Source organism: Meleagris gallopavo, chromosome 28, assembly GCF_905368555.1.
Source record: "Meleagris gallopavo chromosome 28, MGAL_WU_HG_1.1, whole genome shotgun sequence".
NCBI classification, from domain to species: Eukaryota; Metazoa; Chordata; class Aves; order Galliformes; family Phasianidae; genus Meleagris; species Meleagris gallopavo.
This window is the reverse complement of record NC_139431.1, coordinates 1,079,766-1,104,468: the sequence shown is the minus strand read 5'-3', so window position 1 is coordinate 1,104,468 and position 24,703 is coordinate 1,079,766. Positions and strand designations below refer to the sequence as shown.

The 24,703-nt window shown below is 54.3% G+C and overlaps 4 protein-coding genes across 8 annotated transcripts; 2 read left to right on the top strand and 2 right to left on the bottom strand.

The window, feature by feature from the left end:
* Positions 1–727: 727 nt before the first annotated feature.
* On the bottom strand, positions 728–7,204 carry ADIPOR1 (adiponectin receptor 1). Its single transcript, XM_085210551.1, has 8 exons — positions 7,064–7,204; positions 6,753–6,941; positions 5,964–6,080; positions 5,245–5,416; positions 4,251–4,437; positions 2,918–3,105; positions 1,845–2,038; positions 728–1,568 (listed from the first exon to the last, which is right to left on the bottom strand). The coding sequence occupies exons 2-8, from the start codon at positions 6,891–6,893 to the stop codon at positions 1,440–1,442; spliced, it is 1,128 nt and encodes a 375-aa protein (XP_085066677.1). The 5' UTR covers positions 6,894–6,941; positions 7,064–7,204; the 3' UTR covers positions 728–1,439.
* Positions 7,205–8,241: 1,037 nt separating this feature from the next.
* LOC104914464 (tetraspanin-18-like) lies at positions 8,242–11,246 on the top strand. The gene is made up of 7 exons (XM_085210479.1): positions 8,242–8,298; positions 8,470–8,664; positions 9,195–9,269; positions 9,375–9,473; positions 9,666–9,845; positions 10,056–10,139; positions 10,567–11,246. The coding sequence occupies exons 1-7, from the start codon at positions 8,242–8,244 to the stop codon at positions 10,612–10,614; spliced, it is 738 nt and encodes a 245-aa protein (XP_085066605.1). The 3' UTR covers positions 10,615–11,246.
* Positions 11,240–14,551, bottom strand: UBE2T (ubiquitin conjugating enzyme E2 T). Of its 3 annotated transcripts, none has more exons than XM_085210480.1 (7): positions 14,443–14,551; positions 13,877–14,016; positions 13,576–13,645; positions 12,991–13,096; positions 12,493–12,591; positions 12,172–12,255; positions 11,240–11,536 (listed from the first exon to the last, which is right to left on the bottom strand). In XM_085210480.1, the coding sequence occupies exons 2-7, from the start codon at positions 13,983–13,985 to the stop codon at positions 11,420–11,422; spliced, it is 585 nt and encodes a 194-aa protein (XP_085066606.1). In that variant the 5' UTR covers positions 13,986–14,016; positions 14,443–14,551; the 3' UTR covers positions 11,240–11,419. The 3 variants fall into 3 exon arrangements, with proteins under 3 accessions (XP_085066606.1, XP_085066607.1, XP_085066608.1); XM_085210481.1 differs by having other exon boundaries at positions 14,395–14,463; XM_085210482.1 differs by having other exon boundaries at positions 14,428–14,446.
* A 207-nt stretch (positions 14,552–14,758) lies between these two features.
* Positions 14,759–24,365, top strand: LOC100551128 (cryptochrome-1-like). Of its 3 annotated transcripts, XM_085210472.1 has the most exons (12): positions 14,759–15,057; positions 17,272–17,695; positions 18,444–18,560; positions 19,008–19,155; positions 19,457–19,597; positions 19,997–20,167; positions 20,245–20,385; positions 21,181–21,332; positions 22,048–22,145; positions 23,083–23,193; positions 23,354–23,480; positions 23,597–24,365. In XM_085210472.1, exons 2-11 carry the CDS (start codon positions 17,283–17,285, stop codon positions 23,440–23,442), a joined length of 1,581 nt encoding a protein of 526 aa, XP_085066598.1. In that variant the 5' UTR covers positions 14,759–15,057; positions 17,272–17,282; the 3' UTR covers positions 23,443–23,480; positions 23,597–24,365. The 3 variants fall into 3 exon arrangements, with proteins under 3 accessions (XP_085066598.1, XP_010722319.2, XP_085066597.1); XM_010724017.4 differs by lacking the exon at positions 23,354–23,480; XM_085210471.1 differs by lacking the exons at positions 14,759–15,057; positions 23,354–23,480 and adding an exon at positions 15,092–16,239.
* Positions 24,366–24,703: the final 338 nt, after the last annotated feature.

The window sequence follows — 24,703 nt, the reverse complement described above, 5'->3', positions numbered from 1 at the left end:
TTCCTGGGTGCAGTCAGGGGCTGGGCACACAGCATCTGCTGCCCGGGGACCGTGTTTAAGCAGCACCCTGGACATCTTGGGTGACTTCTCCCAGCAGTGTTTGGCTGGGAGCAGACTTTGGCGGGGTTGGGGCAGGGAGGTGTGCAGGATCTGCTGCTCCCTGCTTTGAGGCTCCATCTAAGCGCTGCATTTGGCAGCGCCCAAAGCCAGGCCACATCCAAGCAGCCCCAAGAAGGGCCACCCCTACCCCCTCCTCCCTCACTCTGCTGTGAGGTTGCAGGCTTCAGCCGCTCAAGAAGAGCTTTATTCAGCTCAGCCCTTCCCCTCTAATCCCCCGTGACCGTCTGTGCCACACGGTCACTCTCACACCTCCCTCTGCACAAGAGCAAACCCCGATGTGAGGCGCTGCCCTTTGCCCCCCACGTGTTACAGTGTCTGCTGGATGGCTGGGAGCCCTGCAGGGCGAGCTGACAGCTCTTTCCCTTGCTGTTCTGAGGAGGAAAGGCAGCAGGTCCCCCTGCCCTGCAGTGCACCATGCCTCCAGGGAAGGGTTTCCTGCCCTGTCATCTCTGCAGCACCCCTAAGCTTCTTGTTTTGGTGCTGTCCTGACTCACTTTGGATAACAACTTGCAGGCAGCTCACAGCTGTCCCTCACACTCCTCGGGGTGCTCTCCCTTGAGCAGCTTCTCCATCATCACCCCAAAAAACGAGACCGACACCACCAGCATGACACTGAACTATTGACCTCTTTATTTCAATCAGCTACAGCAGCTCTACATTCCCCTAAAACACTGTCCTTCCTTCACTACCACAGACAGCGAGGGGGCCGAGTACACTGCGGTGGCAGCAAGTCTTCTTAAAGCTTAGTATTAAATATTAAATATTCTCTCATTTATGTTTACATTACTTTGTCAAGAAAAACAACAACAAAAAAAAAGACAATTAAAACTTAAGTTATGTGAATCTGTGCCTGTGCCCTGGGCGGCAGCACCGGGGGCCACAGAGCTGCCCCCAGGAAGGCAACTCTGCTGGGGGGAGGGATGCAAAACCTCCAGCCCTGGGCCCGGTGCCACGTGAGTGCTTGGGAAGGGAGTGCTCAGCAGTGCTGGGAGCGGAGCACCGCACCCTGTGCTGTCGGAAACAGACATGCCTGGACGGGTCAGAGGACCGTGGTGCAGTCAGAACTGTTTGGAGGAGGTGAGACCTTAAGAGGGCCGGCCTCAGCCCCACAAAGTGCGTGGGGAAGGGGGGAAGGATTTGGTCGACAGAACTTTGCTAAAGAATTTTTGTTTCATTTTTTTTTTTCTTAGAAAACCAAAAAAAAAAAAATGATAACAAACAAATCCAACAACAACCCCAAACAGTTTTGAGTCTTCCTTTGATTTTAGCAAAGAGAGTTTAAAAAGCACTTAGGAAGCTTGTACTAAAATCAGGCGCTCTCAGAGGAGAGAGTCGTCTGTGCACCCCCCTTCGAGTCCGTAGCGAAACTCCTGCAGGTTGGACACACCGTAGAAGTGGACAAAGGCTGCAGCCACCACGAGCACGTGGAAGATCTGATGTGACTGGAACTGCAGGGAAGCAAGAAAGCCCTTTGATCCGGATGGAAGCGGGCAGAGCAGTGCTGGAACAGCTCCTCCACGCTGCTCAGCCACAACCCTGGGACCGTCCTCAGAACTGCACTGCCTCCCTCCTTGCTCCCTGGCAGCGTTACCTGCGCTGTGCTGGGAGGCACCACGGCAGCCCAGCCACATTCCCCCCATCTCAGAGATTCCCACCATCAATTCCCTCTCCTCAGGCTCACGGCTCCCCACGAGGCACCCCGTCACCCCTCACACGACACTCACCCAGATGTCAAACTTGCCCGGGAAGAAGCGCTCGGGAATGCGGGCAGCGTACAGCCCTGCACCCGTGATGTACATCACGGCCATGAGGAAGAACCAGCCCATCTGCCCGACTGTGGTGGCCTTCACGAACCCCTCGGCGATGGTGAAGTGCATGGTGGGCACCACACCGCTCAGCCCCAGCCCCAGAAAGACACCTGCAGCAGAGAGGAGAGATCAGCAAGAGGGAGCACACGTGAGGAGCACAGCCCTGCCAGCCCTGCTGCTGGAGTCATTTGTTTGTTGAAGTTGCTTGGAGCTCAGGAGGAAGGTGCTAATTAGCAGTGTAGGAAACTTCAGCTGTCAAATTTAATTAGATCAGCAGAGGGCTGACAGCACCACAGCAGGATATCGGTGCGGAGGGCTGCGGCTGGTAGTGGCAGCAGGAGGGTGGCCCTGCAGCAGCAGGCAGGGCTTGGCACTGCCACCACTCACTTCACGCTGCAAGAGCAAAGCAGCTCTGTCCCACAGCAGGCAGCTGTGATCTGTGCCAGCACACCCAATGCTGCACAGGTAATGGTGGGGCTGGTGCTCAGCCCTGTTCCCTGCCCCCTTTTTGACACAGCACTGATGTGGGCGCACGCACAGAGGCATGGCAGCACACACCGTGGAGACCAGGAGGGAATCTGCCCCTCTCTGGATGAGCTGCAGCTCCACACTGCCAAACCACTTCCTGGATAATGAGCCTCTGTGTGCCACAGCCTCAGGCCGCCCAGCCATTGCTTATAGGGCTGTTTCCAAACACCGCCTGCCTGCTCCAAACCTCAGCCTCGCTCAGTGCCAAGAGGAGCTCAGTGGAGAATCCAAACCTCCAGCACAGTGAGAGGAGGGAGGAGGCCTCCCTGCTACAGAGCAGCACGGTGCTCCAGGGGTATGAATGCTGCAGGTGCTGGGAGCTCTCTGCAGTACCCTGGAGCCCTGCTCTAGCATGGAACCCGCAGCACAACGCAGTGGCTTCTTCCCAAAGTGCCTCCCCAGCCCACTGCACGGCTCCTTCCTGGGGCAGGGGACTCACGACGAGCACGGAGCGCTCCTACCTGCTCTTGTCTGCCGGTGCTTGGGGGTGGCAAACCGGTCCCACTGAGCAACAATGATGGCAGAGATGCCCAAGACGCAGACAATGGAGAGGTAGATGAGTCTTGGCTGCGGGGAGCAGTAGAACGAATAGTAGAGCCAGGGGACGAAGCTCCCCATGATCAGCAGTGCAATTCCTGAATAATCCAACCTGCAGTCAGGGTGCAATGAGAGATACACGCAGGTGAGCCCCAAAGTCTGCCCCCTCCTGCATCCTATTTGGCACTTGGTGCCATGCAGACCGCCTGCACCCAAACAGAATCACCGCCAGCACAGAGCAGCCACGACCCCATGAGCAAAATTGCATTGGACAACAGATTCAAGTCTCACCAGTGCAATGAGAAACAGGAGAAAGGACCTGCGGCATACAAGGACGCAAACAGAGCTGACAGAGTGCAGTGAACAGCAGCTTGCTGGATTTGCAGGAGCAGCACAGAGATGCTGGACACTCAAACCACCACAAGTGGTGGGCATTAGTCCTTGTGCATATGGATTTGATTGTTCTCCCCTGCAAAGTGCTTTCAATCTATCGATCCAGGAACAATTTCACCACCAAAACGCAGTCGGCTGCATTTCCCACTGCCGCAGCAGCCTTGCAGGAACCCTCCCCAGTACACAAGGACGTTCCTGCTCAAGGCAGGCAGCACAGTTTGTTCCAGACACAAGAGCCCATGGGATCTGGTGTTTGTGCATAGGAGATTGGCAGGATTTCCCAGCAAGCAGCACCCAAGTAAATGCCTTTGATAGACTTCTGTGAGCAAGATCTCATTTGAAAGCCTTGCTGCTGCTCTCCCTGTGCCACAAAGGCTGATGTGAATTTAACTCAAAGAGCAACGCTGACCTCACAGACGAGCACTGGCCACTGCCCAGTGTTTCCACATTGCCAGGAATCCTGTTTGTTTTGCTTTTCAATTTGGTTTCAGTTCAAATTGGATCCAACCCAGAGTTTTTCAAAACATCCAGTAAACTGGAAGACCCACGGCTGCCCAGTGAGACCAGGACCGTTCCTCACTGTGCTGCTCCAAGAGGCACTGAGGCCATTCTCTTGGGGGATACGGGTTCCCACAGGGTCCCAGTCCTCATACACCCCATTCCCTGAGGGCATCAGAGCTGCTGCCAGATGCAAGGTGCTGAGATACGGGACCCAAACCCTGCTCCTTCTGAGCCCCACACTGCATCCAGTGAACATTCCCTTCCCCTAAGAACAAAATCTTAGTGAATGCAGCACTTGGAGAGGAAGTGCTGTGAGAAGTCAGAACATCCTGGGACCACACAACCACACCGGTGCTGACTCACTTTGAAAAAGTCCGTGAGACCTTCTCTGAGTGACAGTAGACAGTGTGGAAAAGCCAGGAGAAGCTGAGGCACAGCACCGCCCCGAGGAAGAACATCCCGAACACAACCTTCTCCTGGAGAGGAGCCATGAAGTACATGTTGGGCCGCAGCATGGTCAGGATTCCCAAGCAGAGGAACAACACAAAACCTGCAGAAAACACAACAAATGAGCAGTCAGGCAGAGGCACATCCAGCATCAACAGAGAGATGAACCCTGAGACAGGCGGAGCACAATGGCAGCAGCACAGAGATGATGAGAAGGGACGTGGGAGAGAGGCCAGCGTGGCTGGCACAGAATCAGCGTGTCAGGGTCTCTCTTACAAGCACGATGCCTCCTTAGTACAGCAAAGAGCCAGGAGAATCACAGGCATGGCTGTGCTCTGCAAGGCAGAGCCTGCGCACACCCTGGGTTTCAAGGAAAAGTTTTGTGGAACACTCTGTTTGGCCCTGGACGCATCTCTCCATCCCAGGAGCAGAAACAGCTCACCTGCAGTGCTCAAGCGCTGTGCAGTGGGAGCAATCTGGCCACAGCACAGCCAGCTCCTGAAGACCCTGAGCCTCTAAGTCTCCATGCAGGCCAGAACTCTGCAGAATATCTGGCCAAGCCCCTCTTGCACTCTGAGCCCACCCAATGGGGCCATCAGTTCTTGAAAAGCGTGAACACCACCACTGAGCTCAGGTCCCAGCGCTGCTGCGAGGAGTTGTCTTGTTCTCCCTTCACTCAGAGGCCCAGGAGCTCCCGGAGCTCCCAGCCACCAGCAACTGAGCTGCCTACACGAGAAGAACCAGAGGGGTACGTGATCCTAAAAGGAAGGCGGTGGGCACAGAGAGGACGTCAAATAAGTCCCTTGGAGCAAACCTGTCCTTCAGAGGCAGTCCCTTGCCTTGAGCACTGGGGCAGAGCACACCTCCAGCCCTACAGAAGCGCTGCGCAGCCCCACAGCCCCCCGGTCACCTAGCAGGTGAGTCCAGATGTTGCCCGTCTCGGTGTGTATTCGGAAGATGCTCTTGAAGCAGGCTCGGAAGGATGGCATCGGAGGCCGGTGCCCGTGCAGGAGGTAATCGTTGTCCTTCAGCCAGTCGGGCAGCACATCGTAGGGGATCACACGCCAGCGCCCTTCCCACACCTGCAACACACCGACTCGTGTTGGTGGCCACGGGGGCTGGCACCAGCAGTGAGGCAGCCCAAAGGCTCAAGCTGAATGAATCACCCTGGGAGAACACAGAACAAAACCCGCAGGTCTTGCCTACGGCCAGGGCTGAAAAGGCTCTGAAACTCTCCTCTAGGAGAGGAACTTCGGCTTTCGCAACACCCTGTGGAATCCCTTACACCACCCACATCCTGCAGAGCACTTCCACATCCCCTAAGGAGCTGGAGACAATTCAGGGCATTTAACCCTTCAGCACACTGAGCGTCCGCTCACAGCACTGCAGAATTCCCTTCCATTTTAGTCACGTAAAAGGAAGCCTGGCTGGCCACAGAGCTGTGCTGGCTCTCATGCATTTGCCAAACATGGTGACCACGAGCACCAGTGCTGAGCAGAGGCACCCAGCAAAACCACCAGCAGCATTTGAGCTCTCAGGCCCAGACAGTGAAGCTGGTGCTGCCCCTGAAGCCCAGCAAGGCTGAGCACAGCCTCCAGCTGTCCCTGGGATCCCAGGAAGCTCCCACACCTTATACACAAACTCTTCCATCTTCTCCATAGCGTGATGAGCCTGCAGAGGCAGAGTCAGCACACGAACCACCTCCTCCTCTTCCTCACGGGCCACTGGGCACGGCGGGTCTTCAGCCTAGAGGGAGAAACACTGGAAGGAACCAACCCTGCCCACGGCACTGCACTGGAACCACTCCAGGCACACACAGAGCACCTGGGCTTCATCCCTTCCCGAGGGGTCGGACAGAACCCACCGCTCACCACCACTTATGCAACTTGCTCCCGCCTCAACCATCTCAGGCAGGCTAATCCCAGATTGATCCTAGTTTAAAGGTGGGATTACCACGAGGGATTTTCATCCTTACAACCAAAGCTGGAAGAGCCCCTGGGCCCAGCCGGGTTGTCCTGGAGCCGGGTGCCCCTGGCCCAGTCCCCCCATCCTCTGCCATTAGCAGCTTCGGGGCAGCACAACTCAGCAGGCAGCATAAGAGCTAAAATACGTTTTTGGGCCAAGCTCTGAGAGCACAGGACCGACCACCGTTCGATTATCAGAGAATCACGGAATCATTAAGCCTGGAAGGACCCCCAGACCCCCCCCATGCCACATCTCGGCTCTTCCCAACTCCTCCGTGCAGCCGTGCAACGCATCGCCGCTATTCGGGCGCAATTTCTCCTCACGCCCAACCCGCCCCATCCCGCACACAGAGCCCCGCGCTCCTCCAACCGCCCGCGGGATACGGGCGAACTTTTGGTTAACCCCGCAGCACCGGGCCCGCTCGGGACCGACCCCCGGTGCCGGGCGCCTTACACTGGCGGTTCCGGCCGCTCCTTGCTCGCCCTTCTCCTCCAGCAGCGGCCCCAGTTCCGCCAGCTCCAGGTGGGCTCTGTCCCGCCCGGCGGCTGCCAGCCCGTTCCCCTGCGCGGCGGCGGCGGCTTTCCGGGACGCCATGGCGGCGGCGGCGTTCCTGGGGTCCCTCCGCGTCCTTGTGCCGCCGCGCTGGGGAGGGAGGAAGAGCAGAGTCAACGGCACCGGGCCCGGGCCGACACCGGAGTTGAGAGCGGCGGCACCGGGCCGGAACCGCGCCCCGTGTCCGCCCCGCAGGCAGCGCCCGCACTCACCGGCCGCTACATCCCGCGCAGGGCGGCGGCGGCGGCACCGGAAGCGACGCTAAGGGAACGGGCCGCTTCCGGCCTCTAAGCCCCGCCCCGACTGGGGCCTCGATGCGCTCGCGCTATGACTGGTCGGATCTGCTGCCCGTCTCTCTCCGCCCCGACACGGCCGCCCGCTGTGATTGGCCGAGCCGCCCGGCTGATGGGAAGCGCTCTAGCGCGGCGGCGCCGCCTCGTTGGCCGTGCGCTCGGCTGCCCCCTGCAGGCATGGAGGGACCCGGGGGCGGCGATAACCGGGAGCCGCGTGCTGGAGGGGGCGCACCGGGCATCCATAGAGCGAGGTGTGAGCGCTGATGTCCCTCTGGTGGTGGCAGCGCCGCTCCGTTACCACATCGACACGGCCTGGAGGGAGCCCACGGGGGGACGGGCCTTGTCCGTCTGTCCCCTGTCCCGCTGTCTGTCCATCCCAGCATGCTGGAACTGCTGGCGGCCGTGTGGCCGAGCTCCAAAAGGCGTCGAGGCGTTTCCTGCCGTGTGTGGGCAACAATAACTGATGCCCAGGTTGCCCCTGCCCGGCGGCCGCCGGCTCGTCTTTCCGTCCATCGAGGACAGCTTTAATTACCCCCGGAGTCTCCCCGCCGCCGGATCCGGTTCCCATCAATGATTCATGCCCTGCTGTGGGAAGGGGTTCCTCGGGTGCCGGGCTGGGACCGGGGGGATTTTCCGACCTTTCCGGCATTAAATTGGTGCGGACGGTGCTGGTGGCGGTTGGAGGTGCAGGGCTGCCCCGTGGGGTGAGTGATGGGGTTTGGGGGCACAGCGTGGGAAAACTCTGGGGGGCAGAGGCAGCCTGTAGGTTTTGGGTCTCTGGATGTCACCCAGTGCAGCCCAATGGCGGTCAGGGGCCCGTCGGGCTCTGGGGAAGGGCAGAATCCCTTCCATGTGTGCATCCCAGCTGCCTGTGGCTGCTGCCCCATGGATGGAGCGCTCTGTCACACCCCACATCTGATCCCGCAGCACAGGGAGGTGTGCCAGCAGTCAGCTTCCCCTGGCAGTTCTGGTCCCCCCATCCCCTCTGCGGCTGTATTCTGAGAAGCAGCTGGTCCTCCTGGGGCTGATGGGGGCCGGAGCTGAGCTCTCACCTCTGCAGGGACGAACGCAACTGCCTGCAGAGCCCTGAGGTCCCCATGGGTGTCCTGAGCTGCATGAAGTACCTGATGTTCATCTTCAACGTGCTGGTGTTTGTGAGTCCTGCTGGGGATGAAGGGGAGCAGGGTGCTGTGCTCAGAGCCATCGAGCCGAGCGGTGCCATCCGTGCAGAGCTGGGATGTGATGCTCGGGGTGGCCCCTGTCCAAGGGAGGGGACCCCAGCACTGTCCCCACGAGGTGCCCTGTGACCGTGCTGTGTCCCGCAGGCTGGGGGGATCTGCCTGGTGAGTGTGGGGGTCTGGGTGGCCGTGGACCCGGCTGGTTTCCAGGACATTGTGGCTGCCAAGCCTGTGCTGAGTGTGGGTGCCTACCTGCTGCTGGCTGTGGGCATCGCCCTCTCGCTGCTGGGCTTCCTGGGCTGCTGCGGGGCGCTGCGCCGGAGCCGGCCGCTGCTGCTGCTGGTGAGTGAGGGGAAACTGGGATACAGGGAGCTGTGGGATGCAGGATATCCTTAGAGGAACCAGAATCCCCATCCTGGCACCACCAGCCTACAACAAACTCCCCAGTCCAGTCTCCACCTTCTGAGACTTTGAATTTAAAGCCTGGAGCATTCTGTAAAGCACTGGGTGGACTCTTTTATCTCTCTCTTTTCTTTCTTTTTTCCCTCCTTCTGTAGGCTCATCCCACATGACATTTCTGATCCTTTTCCTTCAGTTTTGAGGGCCAGAAGCCCTTTTTTGAGCACAGGCACCACGATATCTTTGCCTTCCCCAGCCTCTGTCATGTTCTGCCTTACAGCTGCGGTGCTCAGAGATGCTGTGTCTGTCCCCATCCACCACCTGCTCATTTCCCGTCCCGCTGTCCCCCCGTCCCTGTGTCCCCATGCATGAGCAGGGATGGTGGCAGAGGAGGGGAGGAGCAGCTGGAGCAAGCTGCACGTGGGCTGAGGATGATTTCTGATTTCTGACCTTTCTGTCCTGCTGCCTTCCAGTTCTTCGTCCTCGTGAGCCTTGTCTTTGTCACACAGCTCGTTGGGGCTGTGCTCTTCCTGGCACACTGGAAGCAGGTACTGTCCCCTCAAGCTGATGGCTCTGGGTGGGTGGGGTGGGTGGCCCTGTCCCCATACCTGGTACCTGACCCCAGGTGCTCACAGGTGGCACTGATCCCACAGATCCGGCCAGAGCTCTTCCTGTCAGAGCTGCGAAGGAGCTACTGCGGGGATGAGGGTGCTGAGGTCTTCTCCGTGGCTTGGAATACTCTCATGGTGACAGTGAGTGGCCAGGAGGCACCTGCTGGGGTGTGGAACACCCGTGGGTGCTGCTCAGGGTGACCGTGACCACGGGGGCGGATCTTATGGACCACAGGACTCATGCTGGGCCATTCCCCCTTCCTCTGTTGCACCCCCCCGAGCGAAGTCCCTGCATTTTGACAGTCTGTTGATGGTGTTTCCCTTCCGTTTCAGTTCTCCTGTTGTGGCGTTTTAGGGCCTGAAGATTTTGGGAACGGCTCCCACTTCCAGGAGCTGCACCCTGGGACGCCCTGGCCGCAGGCGTGCTGTGCCCGGGATGGGCTCCTGCAGGCAGGCGAGCTGCTGAGCTGGGAGCAGTGCCAGGAAAGGAACCCTGGCTACATCCACGAGCAGGTAGGACTACAAGGGCTCCTGCAGCCTGGAGCCTGGGGCACTGCTGTGCTGCGGTTCTGCGCAGCGGTGACTCCCCAGATCTCCAGCTCAAGCTGCCCCACCGTGGTGCCCCCGACTTGTCCCAACCTCCCTGTCCCTCGGTCTGTCTCTGAGCTCCCTGCAGCCCTGTGAAGCACAAGGAATGCCTCCATCGTCTCCCCTCCCGCCCAGGGCTGCTTCCCCACCTTCAGCAAGACCTTGCAGAAGTACACCTCAGTCCCCGGGATGTGCAGCTTGGCCGTGCTGGGCATCGAGGTACTGAGCAGAGCTGGAGGGGACGAGGCAGGCGGTGGGTCACCTCATTTGGGTGCTCTCTTTGCTGGTAGAGGAAGGAATGGTGCTGTGTGTGTGCTGGGACCACGGATGGCTTTGGGCTGCTTCCTCCCCCCCAGGCTTTGTTACAACCACCCCACAGAGCAGGTCTGTGTCAGAGATGTAAAGCCAACCTGCCCCCCTCCGTGGGTGAGGTGGGTAGGAGGACTGAGGGAGCGAGCTCTGTTTTGCTCCTCCTGAAGGCCTGGAGAGGAGAAGCATTGCTCAGCAGTTTCCTCTCCGCAGCACAGAGCAGCCCCTTGCAGGGCACAGGTCTGGTGTCTGGCTGGACCAGGAGCAGAGCACAGAGGTCCTTCAGCCCTATTCTGCACCACGGACCTGACCTGTTCCCCCTCTCCTTCTGTTCCAGATCTTCGCTATGTTCTTCGCCTTTTGCCTTTACTACAACTTTGACTGAGCAGGATGCTGGGAGCAGCTCTCCGGGCCACTGGCAGCGCAGCAGAGATGAGCCAAATGCATTGGGAACAGCAGCAGGCAAGGATGCTCTGTTTTCTTGCATATCTCAGCCCAGCTGTGCAGATCAGTGGCCTTGTTGAGTCCTGTGCCTCCTCCAGTGGGTGGGTAAGGATGAGGTGGTCGTTATCCTGGAGCAGGGACAGGGCTCAGGTTCAAAGCTTTACACACATATACGTGGACAAGGAGGAAGCATCAGATCTGCTCCTGCTGCCAGGAAAACAGCTGTGACGACACAGAGCCCTGCCTCTAAAATCTTAGAGCTGCTTTACCACCAGGGTCAGGATGTCTGCATCCTCCATCCTCCCTCAGCTCTGTTCCACCATCCCTCACTCCCCCCCTCCTTTGCATTGCCCCCCTCCCACAACTCTGGGCCCTTTTTGTCCTTTCTCAGCCCTTCCCTCTCCGCTGGTCTTTTCTCTGTCCAGCTCCTGGGGATGCAACCCAGCTGTGTTAAATGGTGTAATCTGCACATGAAATGTAAGAGCTGGCTCTCTGGAAGCCTTACAAGCCTTTGCTTCAGGATATTTTGAAAAGCCCAAGCAAACTAGGAAAACAACAAAAAAAAGTAAATTAAAGCTTTATATTTTATTTATATAACTTCTCAATAAACAAATGAACCAACTCCTAGGAAACAGAAATAATAAAGCCTGCTACTATTACATATTAAAATATTTACTTATACCCATGTAAAGAAAAAAGGACACAGCAAAAGCAAAGCTGACAGCCACATCAGGAACAAAAGTCACTTAGGAGTCCAGGCGAGATTTCTTCTCCTTCTTGCTGATAGTGCTCCCTTTTCTTTTTTGACTGACAGATTCATTGGTGGTTTTTGTTTCATTCTGGTTTGTTTTCTCCTCCAAAGCCTCCAAAGAAATAAAAAGTAACAGCTGTGAATAATTTAGTTTTATGTAATTAGCACTGCTGTGCTAATCCTCATCTCTGTGTGATTCGAAAGCCTTCTCCCTCCTGGAAAGGATGCTGTGCAGATCAGGTATGGGGTGGAAAGCACTCAGGTAATGGACATGGCCCAAACATCATTGATTCTTTGGAACAGGTTTTGATCTGCTTAAATGCAATTTACTTTCATGCATCTCATCTGTGAAGTGGGTCAGGATGTAGAATAGAGGCAGGAAAATATGAAGTGTGGTGGCAGAAAGGTTGCACTCCACCAGCAGCTGGGGAGACCAATCAGCTCCAGAGTTCTCCTGATGTGCAGGAGAACAACGTGCAGGAGAAGCTGAGCACACGAGGCACAGCCACAGCAAAACACGCAGTTTGGAACAGAGCTGAGGCTGAACAAAGGCTGAGGATCTCAGGATTCCATCATCCTGCTCATCCTACAAACTTCCTGGGAAGCTGCAACTGAATGCCTCATTTCCATGCAGGGAGCAATCACTGCTCCCCCACACCACCTCTCCCCCTCTAAGCTTTGGTCACGGAAAGGCAAATTCAGATGAGGAGCATCCACACAGCTGCAAAAGGAAAGCCCATATCTTACCCTCTTCTGTTGGCTTGCGTATTTCTCAGTCCACTCTTTGGCATTTATCAAGAACAGTTGCTTGTTGTACTTGTACTCTGAGGACTAAACATAACGAGAAAGATTTGACCAAATGTTAACACAGCTCAGACTGAGCACTGGGGGTTTATTAACTCCCTTCAGAGTCCTGGCAGAAGGACTCCTGGTGCCAAACCCAAACTGCTATGCACACATCACACAAAGCACACCATTTTGTCGCTCACTTTAGTTTGCTTGAGCAAAGGCACTGCTCCATCCCACCCCGTCCCCACAGCTCCTGAAGCCTCAGAGGAGCCCACGTACAATGTCTGCCATGAGGGGGTCATCAGGGTTGGGCTCCGCCATCAGCAGCTGTATGGAGGTCAGCAGCGTGGAGATGTTCAAGGAGGGCCTCCATGCACCCTGCAGGAGGAGAGGTGAGAGAAGCAGTTGAGAGTGAAACCCTTGGGATGCCTGGAGGAAGCTCAGGGCTCGGAGCCCCATGGTTGCTCTCAGCACGCAGGCTGAGGCCTCTCTGAGGGAGCTGATGGAACCCTGGGCTGTGCCTCAGCTGGGGCGGCCCATTTTCAGAGGGCTGCCTTTCCACCACAATCCTTAAAGCCTTGGAAGCTTATATGGAGCAAAGAAGGTCATGTGCTAATCTCTAAACAAAGGAGAGGCCACACAAAAACTCTACCGCTGCGCTCCTGTGTAAATAAGTCAGCAGCAAACAGACATTCAATCAGGCTTTTACAAGAAAAAGATAAGGAGCTCATTATCCTCCTCAGGCTCACTTACTGCGCCCAAGCAGCGCTATCTTACCTTTGGTGGTAACTTAAGAACATCCAGACAAATCCTTCCAGCAGAGTCGATGTTAGGATGATAAATAGGGGTCAGAAATCGAATCTTTGGAGGCTCAAATGGGTACCTTTAAGGGATCAGTGTTAAGAAACAAAACATCATATTTGTACCCCAGTCGTTTTATCACCCAAGTAATGCCATTAATCCCTCGCAGCAGTCACTAAGTGACATCCTCTCCCTGTAACTCTGGGAGGAAGCAGAGCTTTGCTTCCAACTGGGCTTCCAAATCCCTGCACCTCCCACAAAGAAGCAAACACAACAGGAAGCTTTGCACTCAGAATCAGCTGCTCTCCAGGCAGCTTTGAGACAACCGACGCAGAAATCTTATTCCAGCACTTGTAGGTTATTCACCACACATCTCGGGATGTCCAGCATGGAGTGCACCATTCAGCCAGCAGGAATAACAACTACATGGCATAAGTGAAGGGTCACACCTGAAGATGACAACGTTCTGCAGGGGGAGGCTGAAGGAAAGGCCTCACATCAAACGTATTAACTTATCATTTGAGAGGAACACCACACCAGCAGGACATCACTCTCGCTTACCTTTCAGGAACAATTACCTCCAGGTCAAATATCCCTTTCTCATAGGGTGTCTCTGCAGCTCCTATAATTTCTTTAAAAACAAAACAACATTGGAGCATAAATACATTCAAAATCACAGGAATTCATCCAACCATCCCCACGCACACCCACAGCTCTATAGCACTCTACAACAACCCTCAGAGTCGGAGAGGACCTCTGAGGTCCCCACATCCAACCCCACCGCACTGTGTGCACCGACCCTCAGTGCCAAACCCCCAGGGATGGTGACCCCCCCCCCCTCCCTCCACACCCCCCCACCTACGTGCCCGCAGTTCATTCAGCCGTGCTCCGCTCTGCCAGCAGCTGATGCCGGGCGGCGGCTCCGCGCTCAGCATTGTGAGCTCCCTGCTGAGCCGCGATGCTCTCTGCATGCTGTGGAGACGTGGCTCTTCTTCAGCCGCCCTTAAGGAACACAGAGGAAGGTTTGGGTTGGGAGAGGCCTTAAGGACCACCTCATCCCGACCCCCAGCTGTGGGGCACTCGGTGACGTGCTGTCACACCATGCCCAGCTCTGAGGGATGCTCCCACCCCCCAGTAGGGCAGGGCCGCCTCACCCCACTCACCCCGCATTGGGGCCCTTTGGCTTCACCCCCATCCCTCAATCCCTTTCCTCCAGCCCGGCTCACACCAAGCCCACCTCAATGGCCGACCCCCCCATAACTGCTGCCCATGTAACCCCACGCACAGCCCAAGGCCTCCCCCCCCACCCCCTCACTAAACCCAATGGCCCCCCATCAAACGAGGACCACCCCCCCCCCCCCTCCATCGCCCCCCACTCACTCCCCCCCAGAACCCCTCCAGAACCCCTCGAACCGCCGCCCCGCCCACCTCGGCGCGCACGGCGAGGGGCGGGACTTCCGCCATCGCCTAGCAACGGGAAGAGACGCTGCCGATTAGCCCCGCCCCCTACCGAAGATATGAGCGCTGATTGGGCGTCGCCTAGCTCCTCCCCCTGAGCGGCGGCATTTCGAATCCGAAAGGGGAGGCGCGCGACTATTGGCGGAGATCTGTTGGCGGGAAATAAGCCACACCCCCGCGAGGAGGGGGGGGAAAAAAAAAAAAAAAAAAATAAAATAAAATAGCGCAATGTGGGCGTGGCTTACAGAGACCACGCCCACAGCGCGGGGCTCCGGGACGGGACGGGACGGGACGGGAGGGGAGGGGAGGGCAAGGCAAGGCAAGGCAAGGGCTGTGTCGTGTCGTGTCCGCCGTGTCCCAATGTCCCACCCCGCTCTCCGCCTCCGTGGGAACTCAGCGGGGCGGGCACAGCCCTGCCGGCCCCCGGTGCCCCCCCGCAGTGCGTTGCATAAGCGGCCCCGTGACCTAAAGTCGAATAGCGCTGCGTGTCACCCCAGGGCCAGGCGGGGAAACTGGGACAGCGGGGCCCGAGGAGGACGAGGACGAGGAGGAGGGAGGTGACGACCGCGGCTCCGCAGCGGGGAGGTAACGCGGGGCCCCGGGGGCGGTGTTGTGTCACTCCCGAGGTGTCCCTCTGGTGACAGTTCCGCTGCACAGCCCCGAGGTGCGGGCGCAAGGCTGTGTGTCACGCTCTCAGTGCAGTGGAGAGGAGCGCTGTGCGTTGGCTCCGTGGGGTGACGACAGCCTCAGGTCCTCAGACCCAACTTTTGCATCTCCCTGTGTGGGTACCCGTGCAAATAGCACAAAGAAATGAAATTTTGTAGCTGAGAAGTTGCTCTGTCAACACGTGTGATTGTGCTCCTTGCGGCTGTTGGAATTGCCATGAAAACAAACAGGAGGCATTACTTTTGGAGCGGCCGACGTGCTTGTGAAATGTAGAAACGTGATTAAATGGGGGATCTCGACCGCAGTGCAGTGACCCAACCTGGCTTTGAGCAGAGGAACACCTGAAAAAATGCACCTCATTAATTAGCGTTAATTACCATTCAGCCCAAACTGCAACGGAGCAATTGGGGCAGAGCTCAAGGGACGGCAACACCCATCAGCCAACTCTGATTGACAATGTAATTCATCAAAACTTGACGTTATTTAATTAGTAAACTCAGGCTCGTGTCATTTCACAAAAAGTGATGGGTGAACGCATTCAGGTGTGGAGGACGCTCGTGGGGTGTGATGTTCATCCCTACAAAAAGCTCCCAGAAAGGAGAACACAACCAGCAATATGTCTTTAACTCTTGGTGACGCCTGGGGTCCCTTCCGGCTCGGGGTATTCTGTAGTAATTAGCGATGTGTGTTTGATTGGTGTTTTTGCTCTTCTGGCCATGAGAGGGCAATATCTGAGCAATAATCACTGCACAAACACGTGGATTTGCCAACACATCCCACCATACCCGCTGCCCACGTTCCTCAGTGCCACATCCCGCATTCCTTGAACCCCTCTAGGGATAGTGATCCCACAGGCAGCCCACGCCAGTGCCTGACTGCTCTTTCAGAGAAGGAATTTCTCCTAATATCTGATCCAAACCTGAAGATGGTGCTCAGAACAGCCCTTGCAGACTCCCCGCTCTGCACCCTACACGTGATTCTGTGCCCCACGTGCCAGCTGGGTGCTCCCCAGGCGTTGGCGCTCTGCTTTTCCTGTTCTTCCGTGGCGTGCAGTCGGTGCTGGGCTCCTTCCTGGTGTGCTCCGTGAGCTCCTCAGCGCCTGTGAGTTTGTGGGCTTGGGTCTGTGGGGCACTCAGTGGGCTGTGTTATAGCTGGGGCTGCGTTGGGTGCATCGTGGCGATGCCAAGGTGTGATGCCAAGGCACGGTGTGAGGTTGGCAGAGCTGCGTCACCGCTGCGGCCATTGAGGAGGGTGTAGGAAGGGCGGTTTGCTGGGAGGAGCTGAACCAGGTTAGAGATAATTGCTTCATCCTGTGCTCGTCCACCGTCTCCTGATTCTTTGGGTGGGTGCTTGGAACAAGAAGCAGGTTGGCACAAACCCAGGGGGAGGCAGGGCTCCTTGCTGCCGCTCACTGCTGCTCCCTGAGTGCATCCCTGTGAGCTGCCCTGAGCTCCCCCAGCTCCAGCCCTCCCGCAGCCCTCGGGTCAGCTGCAATGCTTCAAAGGGTAATGGTGGACGAGGGGTGACGGCCTCACGTTGCTCCAGGGGAGGATCAGGTTGGGTTTTGGGAGCCATTTCTTCTCCAAAAGAGCAGTGATGCGTTGGCACAGACTGCCCAGGGAGTGGTGGGGTCACTGTCCCTGGGGGGGTTCAGAACTGCAGAGCTGTGGCACTGAGGGATGTGTCTATGGGCACAGTGTGGGGGGGTTGGGCTTGGGGAGATGAGAAGTTCCATCCTTAACGATTCTGTCATTCTATAACGTGGGGAGAACCCTGTGAGCGTGGGACTCACACAGCTGCTGAGCAGTGGGATCTGGTGTGCGCACAGGACTTTGGTCCATCTCTCCCATGAGAGCTTATGAAAAAACAGAAAAGATTGCTGCAAACAGAGCTGAGCAGTGTTAGGAGCTCTGTTTCTGGCCATCGCTTGCCCTCATTCCTTCATGGGGATGCTGCACTCTCAAAGCCAATGTAGAATCGTGGAATGGCCGAGGTCGGAAGGGTCAGATCTCAGAATCAGAGCCACGGGGGTTGGAAAGGACCTCTGGGGGTTTCCTGCCCAACCGCCCACGATGACCATTGGTGCAATGAGGTCTTTCCAGAGCCTTCTCTTCTCCCTTCCCCTTCCCACAGCTGTGGGCAGGATGCGGCACCGCACCATCCACCTCTTCCGGAAGGGCCTCCAGCTGCACGACAACCCAGCTCTGCTGGCTGCGCTGCAGTCCTCCGAGGTCGTCTACCCCGTCTACATCCTGGACAGAGCCTTCATGACATCCTCCATGCACATAGGAGCCCTGCGGTGGCATTTCCTGCTGCAATCCCTGGAGGATTTGCGGAGCAGTTTGTGCCAGCTGGGTTCCTGCTTGCTGGTCATTCAAGGAGAGTACGATGCTGTTGTCAGAGACCACGTCCAGAAGTGGAACATCACGCAGGTGACTCTGGATGCGGAGATGGAGCCCTTTTACAAGGAGATGGAGGCCAACATTCGGGCTCTGGGAGAAGAGCTGGGCTTCGAGGTGCTCTCATTGATGGGCCACAGCCTCTACAACACCCAACGGTATGTGGCTGCCCTACAGACCAGCAAGGCATCTCCAAAAGGTTTGTTCTACGTTTAGCAAACATCACAGAGGAAAGGCTGAGGATCTCAGTTCCTCTGATGAGTTCCTTTTGAGAAGATGGGGATCTCTGAGGCAGTGGCACTGGCTGCTGGAGAATTCTGAGTTGGCAGAAGAAGCTTCAGTGGTTGCACAGGATGTTGGGTTCTAATTGGAGCCTGAGGAATTTGTTATTTTTTCCCCTGTGGGCAGTTTAATTCACTTTAAGCCCTTCCACTAACTACTCTCAAACAGCAGGAGAAAATCACTAACACGTGGGAATGGTCTGATGGTTGGATGAGGTGAGGGTCTTTTCCAACCTGGCTGATTCTGTGATCCTACATTCAAAAGGACTTTTGTACACATCCTTCTGTCTGCCTTTTGGGATCTATCTAATCAGCTTTCACTGGTGTGTGGATCATTGTGGGTCCACGCAGTTATTCACCGCTGAAAGACCGCAGGTAATGAAATTAATAATGATAGGGAGGTGTTCATTAAAACAGCCTTAACACCTCACCCTGAAAAGCCCTTAATTGGTGTGAATACAAGGATGGACGTGATGTTCCATCTTGAATTCAAACCACCTGTTCCCACTGGTTGTTGCTCCACAGACTGGGGCCGTTACTGTGCTGTCACCTCCCCATGCACCCATGGCTCCAGTTTCCTTCTTGATCCATGTTACCACGAGCACTGATTTTATTTTATGTGTAGGATTTTGGAGCTGAATGGTGGGACTCCCCCGCTGACATACAAGAGGTTCCTTCACATCCTGTCCCTGCTTGGGGACCCGGAGATGCCAGTCCGAAATCTCACAGCTGAGGACTTCCAGTAAGTGAGACCCAACAGGGGACCTGCAGGGCCTTCCTCTGCCCAAACGAGTGGGGTCAAATGATGACAGTGACTTTCAGACATTACACCGCATTGCTTTTTTGCATGGAGGGTTACTGCTGTGATCCTGCTGTCGGGAGACGAGAGCAGATGGGGGTGGCACAGCCTGAAGGCGTAAAGCTTTTGTAGGGTGCACTGAGACAAACTTTTCGTGCATATGAAGGTTGAGCAGAGGAGTGGCCAAGGAATTCCGGGTCTCTTTCACCACATCCTGGTGCTCTCCAGCCTCGGATTGTGGCTCTGATGGGCTCCTTCTCCCCCACGGAGCATTCAGCTGGGGGTTTCTGCCTGTGCTTTGGTTCCCCTGTGCCACAGCAGAGGAGGTCTTGGTGTGTGAATGGGGTCTGGCAAACTCTCTTGGCTCTGGTTCCCTCTCTTTCACATTAGGAGGTGCAGCCCCCCCGAGCTGCGCCTGGCTGAGTGCTACAGGGTCCCTTTGCCCACGGATCTGAAGATCCCCCCCGAGAGCATCTCCCCATGGAGAGGAGGGGAGAGCGAAGGGCTGCAGCGCCTGGAGCAGCACCTGGCAGACCAGGTCTGTCCTGATGGCACGGGGCCGTGCGGGTGGGCTGAGGTTGGTGCCACCCAATGGCGTGTGGTTGGGGCTGGACTGCAAGAAACCAGTTGGCTGTGGCCTCCAGTTCTTGCTGAGGATTTGCCCTCCAAGCAGCTCCGCCTCGGGATTTTGTTGTTCTTGAAGGGAGGATTGTGGTCGGAGTATTTTCCGTGTGTGTGTTGCACACGCATAAACCAACAGCCAAGAGCCCATCCCTGTCCATTGGCTGAACATTTCTCACCTTGCTCTGCCTGAACCTTGATTTCTGCTCTCATTTCAGGGCTGGGTGGCCAGTTTCACCAAACCAAAAACGGTCCCGAATTCACTGCTTCCAAGCACCACCGGCCTGAGCCCCTATTTCAGCATGGGCTGCCTGTCAGTCCGCAGCTTCTTTTATAGGCTGTCAAACATTTATGCTCAGGTAAGGGAAAAATTGGCCGTAGTCAAGCAAATCTAATGCTTCTGAAGCTGGGGTTTAACCCTCTTGGCAGAGAGATGATGCAAATAATGCAACTTTGCCACAGTCTTCACAGAGTGTTTTATGAATCCAGACAGTATGCTGATCAGTGTATATTTAGTATAAAAAAATCCCTATGTGATGCCTTTTTGGAAGGTAGGTGGGGAAAGCTCAAGATCAAACGAGATCTAACAGAATTCAGCTTTGGTGCAAAAAGTATTGCTTCAGGTCTTTGGCTTTCATGGGAAAGCACCATGGAGGCAGCAGCGTGGTTCAGATTAATGTTTCTTTCGTGGGCATCACAAAATGAGTGAAACTGCATGGGATGAGCAAACAGAAGAGTTGATCTCCATGTCTTTGCAGGCCAAACACCACTCCCTGCCCCCCGTGTCGCTCCAAGGGCAGCTGCTGTGGAGGGAGTTCTTCTACACGGTGGCATCAGCAACACCAAACTTCACCAAAATGGCCGGGAATCCCATCTGCCTCCAGATCCGTTGGTATGAGGATGCTGAGAGGCTCCACAGATGGAAAACGGTAACGAGATGCATTTCCAGCATGGCTGCGTTTTGGCTTGGACCATACAGGAGGGCTGATGTTGATTTCTGCCTCAGGCTCAGACGGGGTTCCCATGGATTGATGCAATCATGACCCAGCTGAGGCAGGAGGGCTGGATCCACCACCTTGCCCGGCACGCTGCCGCCTGCTTCCTGACCCGCGGGGACCTTTGGATCAGCTGGGAGGAGGGCATGAAGGTTCACTTCTGGTTTTGGGTTTTCTCTTTTTGTTTGGTGATTTTTTCCCTTCTGGCTGGTCTTGGGAAAGCCCTGCACACCGTGAGCACTGTGATGGTATTGTGGAGTGGGGAAGGTGGGGATGTGTTGATGGTAGGACTTGGCAGTCTTAGTGGTCTTTTCCAACCTTAATGATTCTATGATTCTACCAGTGCTTTATTACTGAGCCTCGCTGAAAATCTCGTGGTTTATAAAAATCTCATTGTCTTTTTCTTGAGTTGGGTCATGCTGTTAGGGCACGGTGGTGAGAAGCCATTCCCATCCCCAAGGTCTGATTTTGGCTGATGGTGATAATATTGGAGACCTGCCTGCTCTGCAACAGTCCTCAAAGTCAGACCTTTGGGCTTTGGGTTTCTCTGACACCAGGTCCTGCTTGAGCTTCCTTCCATGTGTGCAGAGTATCCTGATCAGTGCAGTGCGAGCTTCAACCTCCACCTACCAGCCTCTATTTGTTGTTTGTTTGGTGGTTGGTGGTGGGAGGTGGTTGGGGTTGGTTGGTTGTTGGTTGGTTGTTGTCGGTTGTTTCGTTGTTGGTTGGTTAGTGATGGTTTTTGGTGGTTGGTTTGTTGGTTGGTTGATTAGTGGTTGTTGATCTGTTGCTGGTGGTTAATTGGTCAGTGGCTGTTGGTTGGTTAGCGATGGATGTTGGTTGGTTAGCCATGGCTGTTGGTGGTTGGTTGGTGGCGGTTGTTGGGCAGTTGTGTTTTTAGGCAGCCATTTCAGAGGTGTTTTTCTCTTCCTGTCCCCAAAATGCAGGTGTTTGAAGAGCTGCTTTTAGATGCTGACTACAGCATCAATGCAGGGAACTGGATGTGGCTGTCAGCCAGTGCCTTTTTCCACCACTACACACGGATCTTCTGCCCGGTCCGTTTTGGGAGGCGCACAGACCCGGAGGGGCAGTACATCAGGTAGGGCCACACACAGCGTGGTGCCTTCTGCTCAGTGCTGCTTCCCTGCTCCTCTGACAGCAGGAGCTGGGGAACTCAATCTGCATGAAACACAACCCCTGAGGTTTATTTAGCATGGAAGGAAACCCCCGAGGCTGTGCTTATGGAGGTGATGACTGAGCATGGAACAGCATTGACTTTTCAGTGCCTGCAGACTCCAGGAGCGTCCAATTGCTGGGAGAACATGAGTGTGCTCCACTGCATGTTGTCAACTGTGGAGGTTTATGAGCTCCTTAAGGAGCCCATCTCTCCCAGACGTGTGTACTGAGCCTTATTAAGACATCAGTGATTATCTGGAGTCCATCCTTCCCAGGAATGCACACCTGGCTTTGCTGACATTAGGATGATTTCCCTCAGCGATCTTTGAAAGAGTATAAAAGTGGGTTCTGTCCTAAGTTGTACTTGGCAGTGAAAAAGTCTACAGTGAAAATAGTTTGGATGAAGTCAAAACTGAAGTAATGCTTAAATCAATCCCATTATTCGTTTATGTGAAGTTAACTGGTGGAGGATTCAGAACAGAAAAAGTTATTTTGCATAAAATGAATCAGAATTCTCTCATGGATTGCAGAATCAGCAAAACCACCAGGATTGAATGTGGCGTAGGTTGGGTTACATTTAAGTGTGTGGGTATTTGTCTGCAGGATTGTAATAAAAACATTTTATTCTTGTGTTGTAGGAAATACTTACCTATTCTAAAGAATTTTCCCTCTAAGTACATCTACGAGCCCTGGACGGCCTCTGAAGAGGAGCAGAAGCAAGCAGGATGTATCATAGGTAGCTCGGATACTGTGCTCAGGATTTTTCTGCTGATAATTGTAAAAAAAATAATCACAGGTGTGAAATGGAAGTGCCACACTTCCACCACGAGTCCTGCGTTTATCAATGGATTCACCCAGCAGCCCGCTTTTTGTAAGTGCATCAGCCTGGTCTGATGGCAGTGGCTGCAATTCTTAGTGAGTCCCCAAAGTGCTCATCACAGATTTTTGAAGTTTTACTCTTCCTGCATTTCATCCTTGAAAACAGTTGGTCACAAATGTAGATATTATCAAAAAGTGATGACACGGATAAGGCACGATTGTGGAGCGAGGGGCATTTTTCTCAGGTAAAAGGGGTCTTTTAAAAGTCCTATAAAGAGACATTTTTTTGTCAATTTTTTTGAGTTGAATATCTGATTGCAATGCTGTGCATTCAGTCTGAACATCTGCAGGCAGTGCATTTATGACTGAAAATGGAGTCATAAATGTACCAAAAAATTGATGATTTTTTTTTTTCAGCAATCTTGAAACCTATTCTCAATTTCCTTTATCAAAACATGAAACAAAGCTGCATCGAGAAATTTAGCTGTGTCCTTTAATGGCACCAAAGATCCATTTATCCAGTGGCATCATGTTTGTTATCAATGCCTCTCACAAAATTGGCAAGTTGGGTCATTTCTGTAGCATCAGCACTTTCATATATTGCCAAAGCAAATAATTTGAAATTAGCAGCTTTCAGCTCCAAATTTCTTTTGATTTTTACATTTCTTCTCTTCATTTGTCCACAGTCTGGTGAAACTGATTTTAGGAAAATCTGTTCTTTTTGCTTGTTTGTTTTAAACTGGGACAAATCACGTCCTCCATGCCTTCCATACAATGCTCCATAAAGAATTCGCTTTGGTGTAAACCCAGCGAGACATCCTTGCTTAGTCCTGCCCAAGTCTCTGTCGTACCAGGTCGGGATTACCCCTTCCCAATGGTGGACCACAAGGAGGCCAGCGATCACAACCTGCAGCTGATGAAGCAGGTCCGAGAGGAGCAGTACAGAACAGCACAGCTCACCAGAGGTGAGATCCCCAAGTCCAGCCCTACCCCGTGGTGCCCACTGACCACGTCCCTCAGTGCCACATCCCCATGGTTCCCAACTCCTCCAGGGATGGGTACCCCACCTCTCCCTGGCTCATATGGAATTCATTATTCCAACCCTGTGCCCACTGATGTATCCAGGAGGTTGCACACTGATGCTCACTGACCCTGCGGATAGTGGGGTGAATGTTGTTGTGACTGCTCTGGAGATGTGGAAAGCCAAAGCTTGAGAAGCTGAGTGCCTGCTTCTGGCATTGTTGCTGTTGCTGTATGTAGGTTTTCTGGCATACTCGGTAGCTTTACCTGCTGCTGTCAATGGTAGCTATTGCTGCACTGAGGTCTGAAAGGCTGCAAACTTTTATTCTTCCTTCCTTCTTGCCACAGATGATGCAGATGACCCAATGGAAATGAAGCTGAAGCGGGACCACTCTGAGGAAAACTTAACAAAGACAAAAGCAGCCAGGATGACAAAGCAAACCTAGATCCCATCGGGGATTACCCTCTGGGAACTGAGAAATGGCAGAAGGGAGAGCAGAGGCCATCTGAGCAGGAGGATCTGCACTGTGTGAACCAACCACCAGCAAAAGCTTTGTACCTTCCATGTATTTGTTACTGCAGTTATTTTGAATGAATTTGTCTGTCTGTTGGTGGCTTAGTAGTCATTTATTGCAGCTATAGGTAATGGACATGTTTCCGTGTTGCTATTATTCAAATCCACTCAATGTTCATGCATCTTTATAAATAGTTTTGATGATAAATGCCACTCTTTCCAATGTGACAAATACATGTCAGTTTAAGAATAAATTTATATTAATGTTTTCACACATTAGTGTTAAAAACAAGATTTGCCTCTCCTGGGTAAACAGGCAAATTTTAAGGGCATTGTTGTATAGTTTCTCAGTGGGTTAGGGCTGATGTCCTTGACTTATTGCTCTAGAACTGTAGGATAGGTATTATTCCTATCATGTATCACACATAAAATTCCCCCTTCCATTGAAATGGCTCCTTCTGAAGTGTCACAAGGCTGAGTAGTCCATTTTCTTTGTTATGGTTGGGGTTCTGGCAGGGGTCAGAGGAGAGCTGTGGGTTTTCATCACCGTGAGTACTGCTTTTGTTTATAAAAGAAATAAAAATTGTTTCTGACATGAAAAAATGTAAGGTCTGTAGATTAATCTGTTGTCACAACTTGTGTCCATCAGGAAAGAAGACAACTACTGCATCAATCCCATATGCCCAGACTCCTTCACTCTGAAGGCATCCATTGACCAGCGCAGAAGCAGCCTATGAGCAACATGAACTGGGGGTGTGTTTTTTTACAGTAAATACAAAAGCTGTGAGGACCATCAGATAGATCTGAGAATGGGCTTTGTCCTCCTGCTGTGCTAAGCCTGAACTGAGCTCCTGGCTGTGCTGGTGCTTCTTGGCATGCTCCTCTTCAGCACACAGAGAAGTTGCCAGGATGACCTCAATGAAAGGCTGAGCCTTGGATGA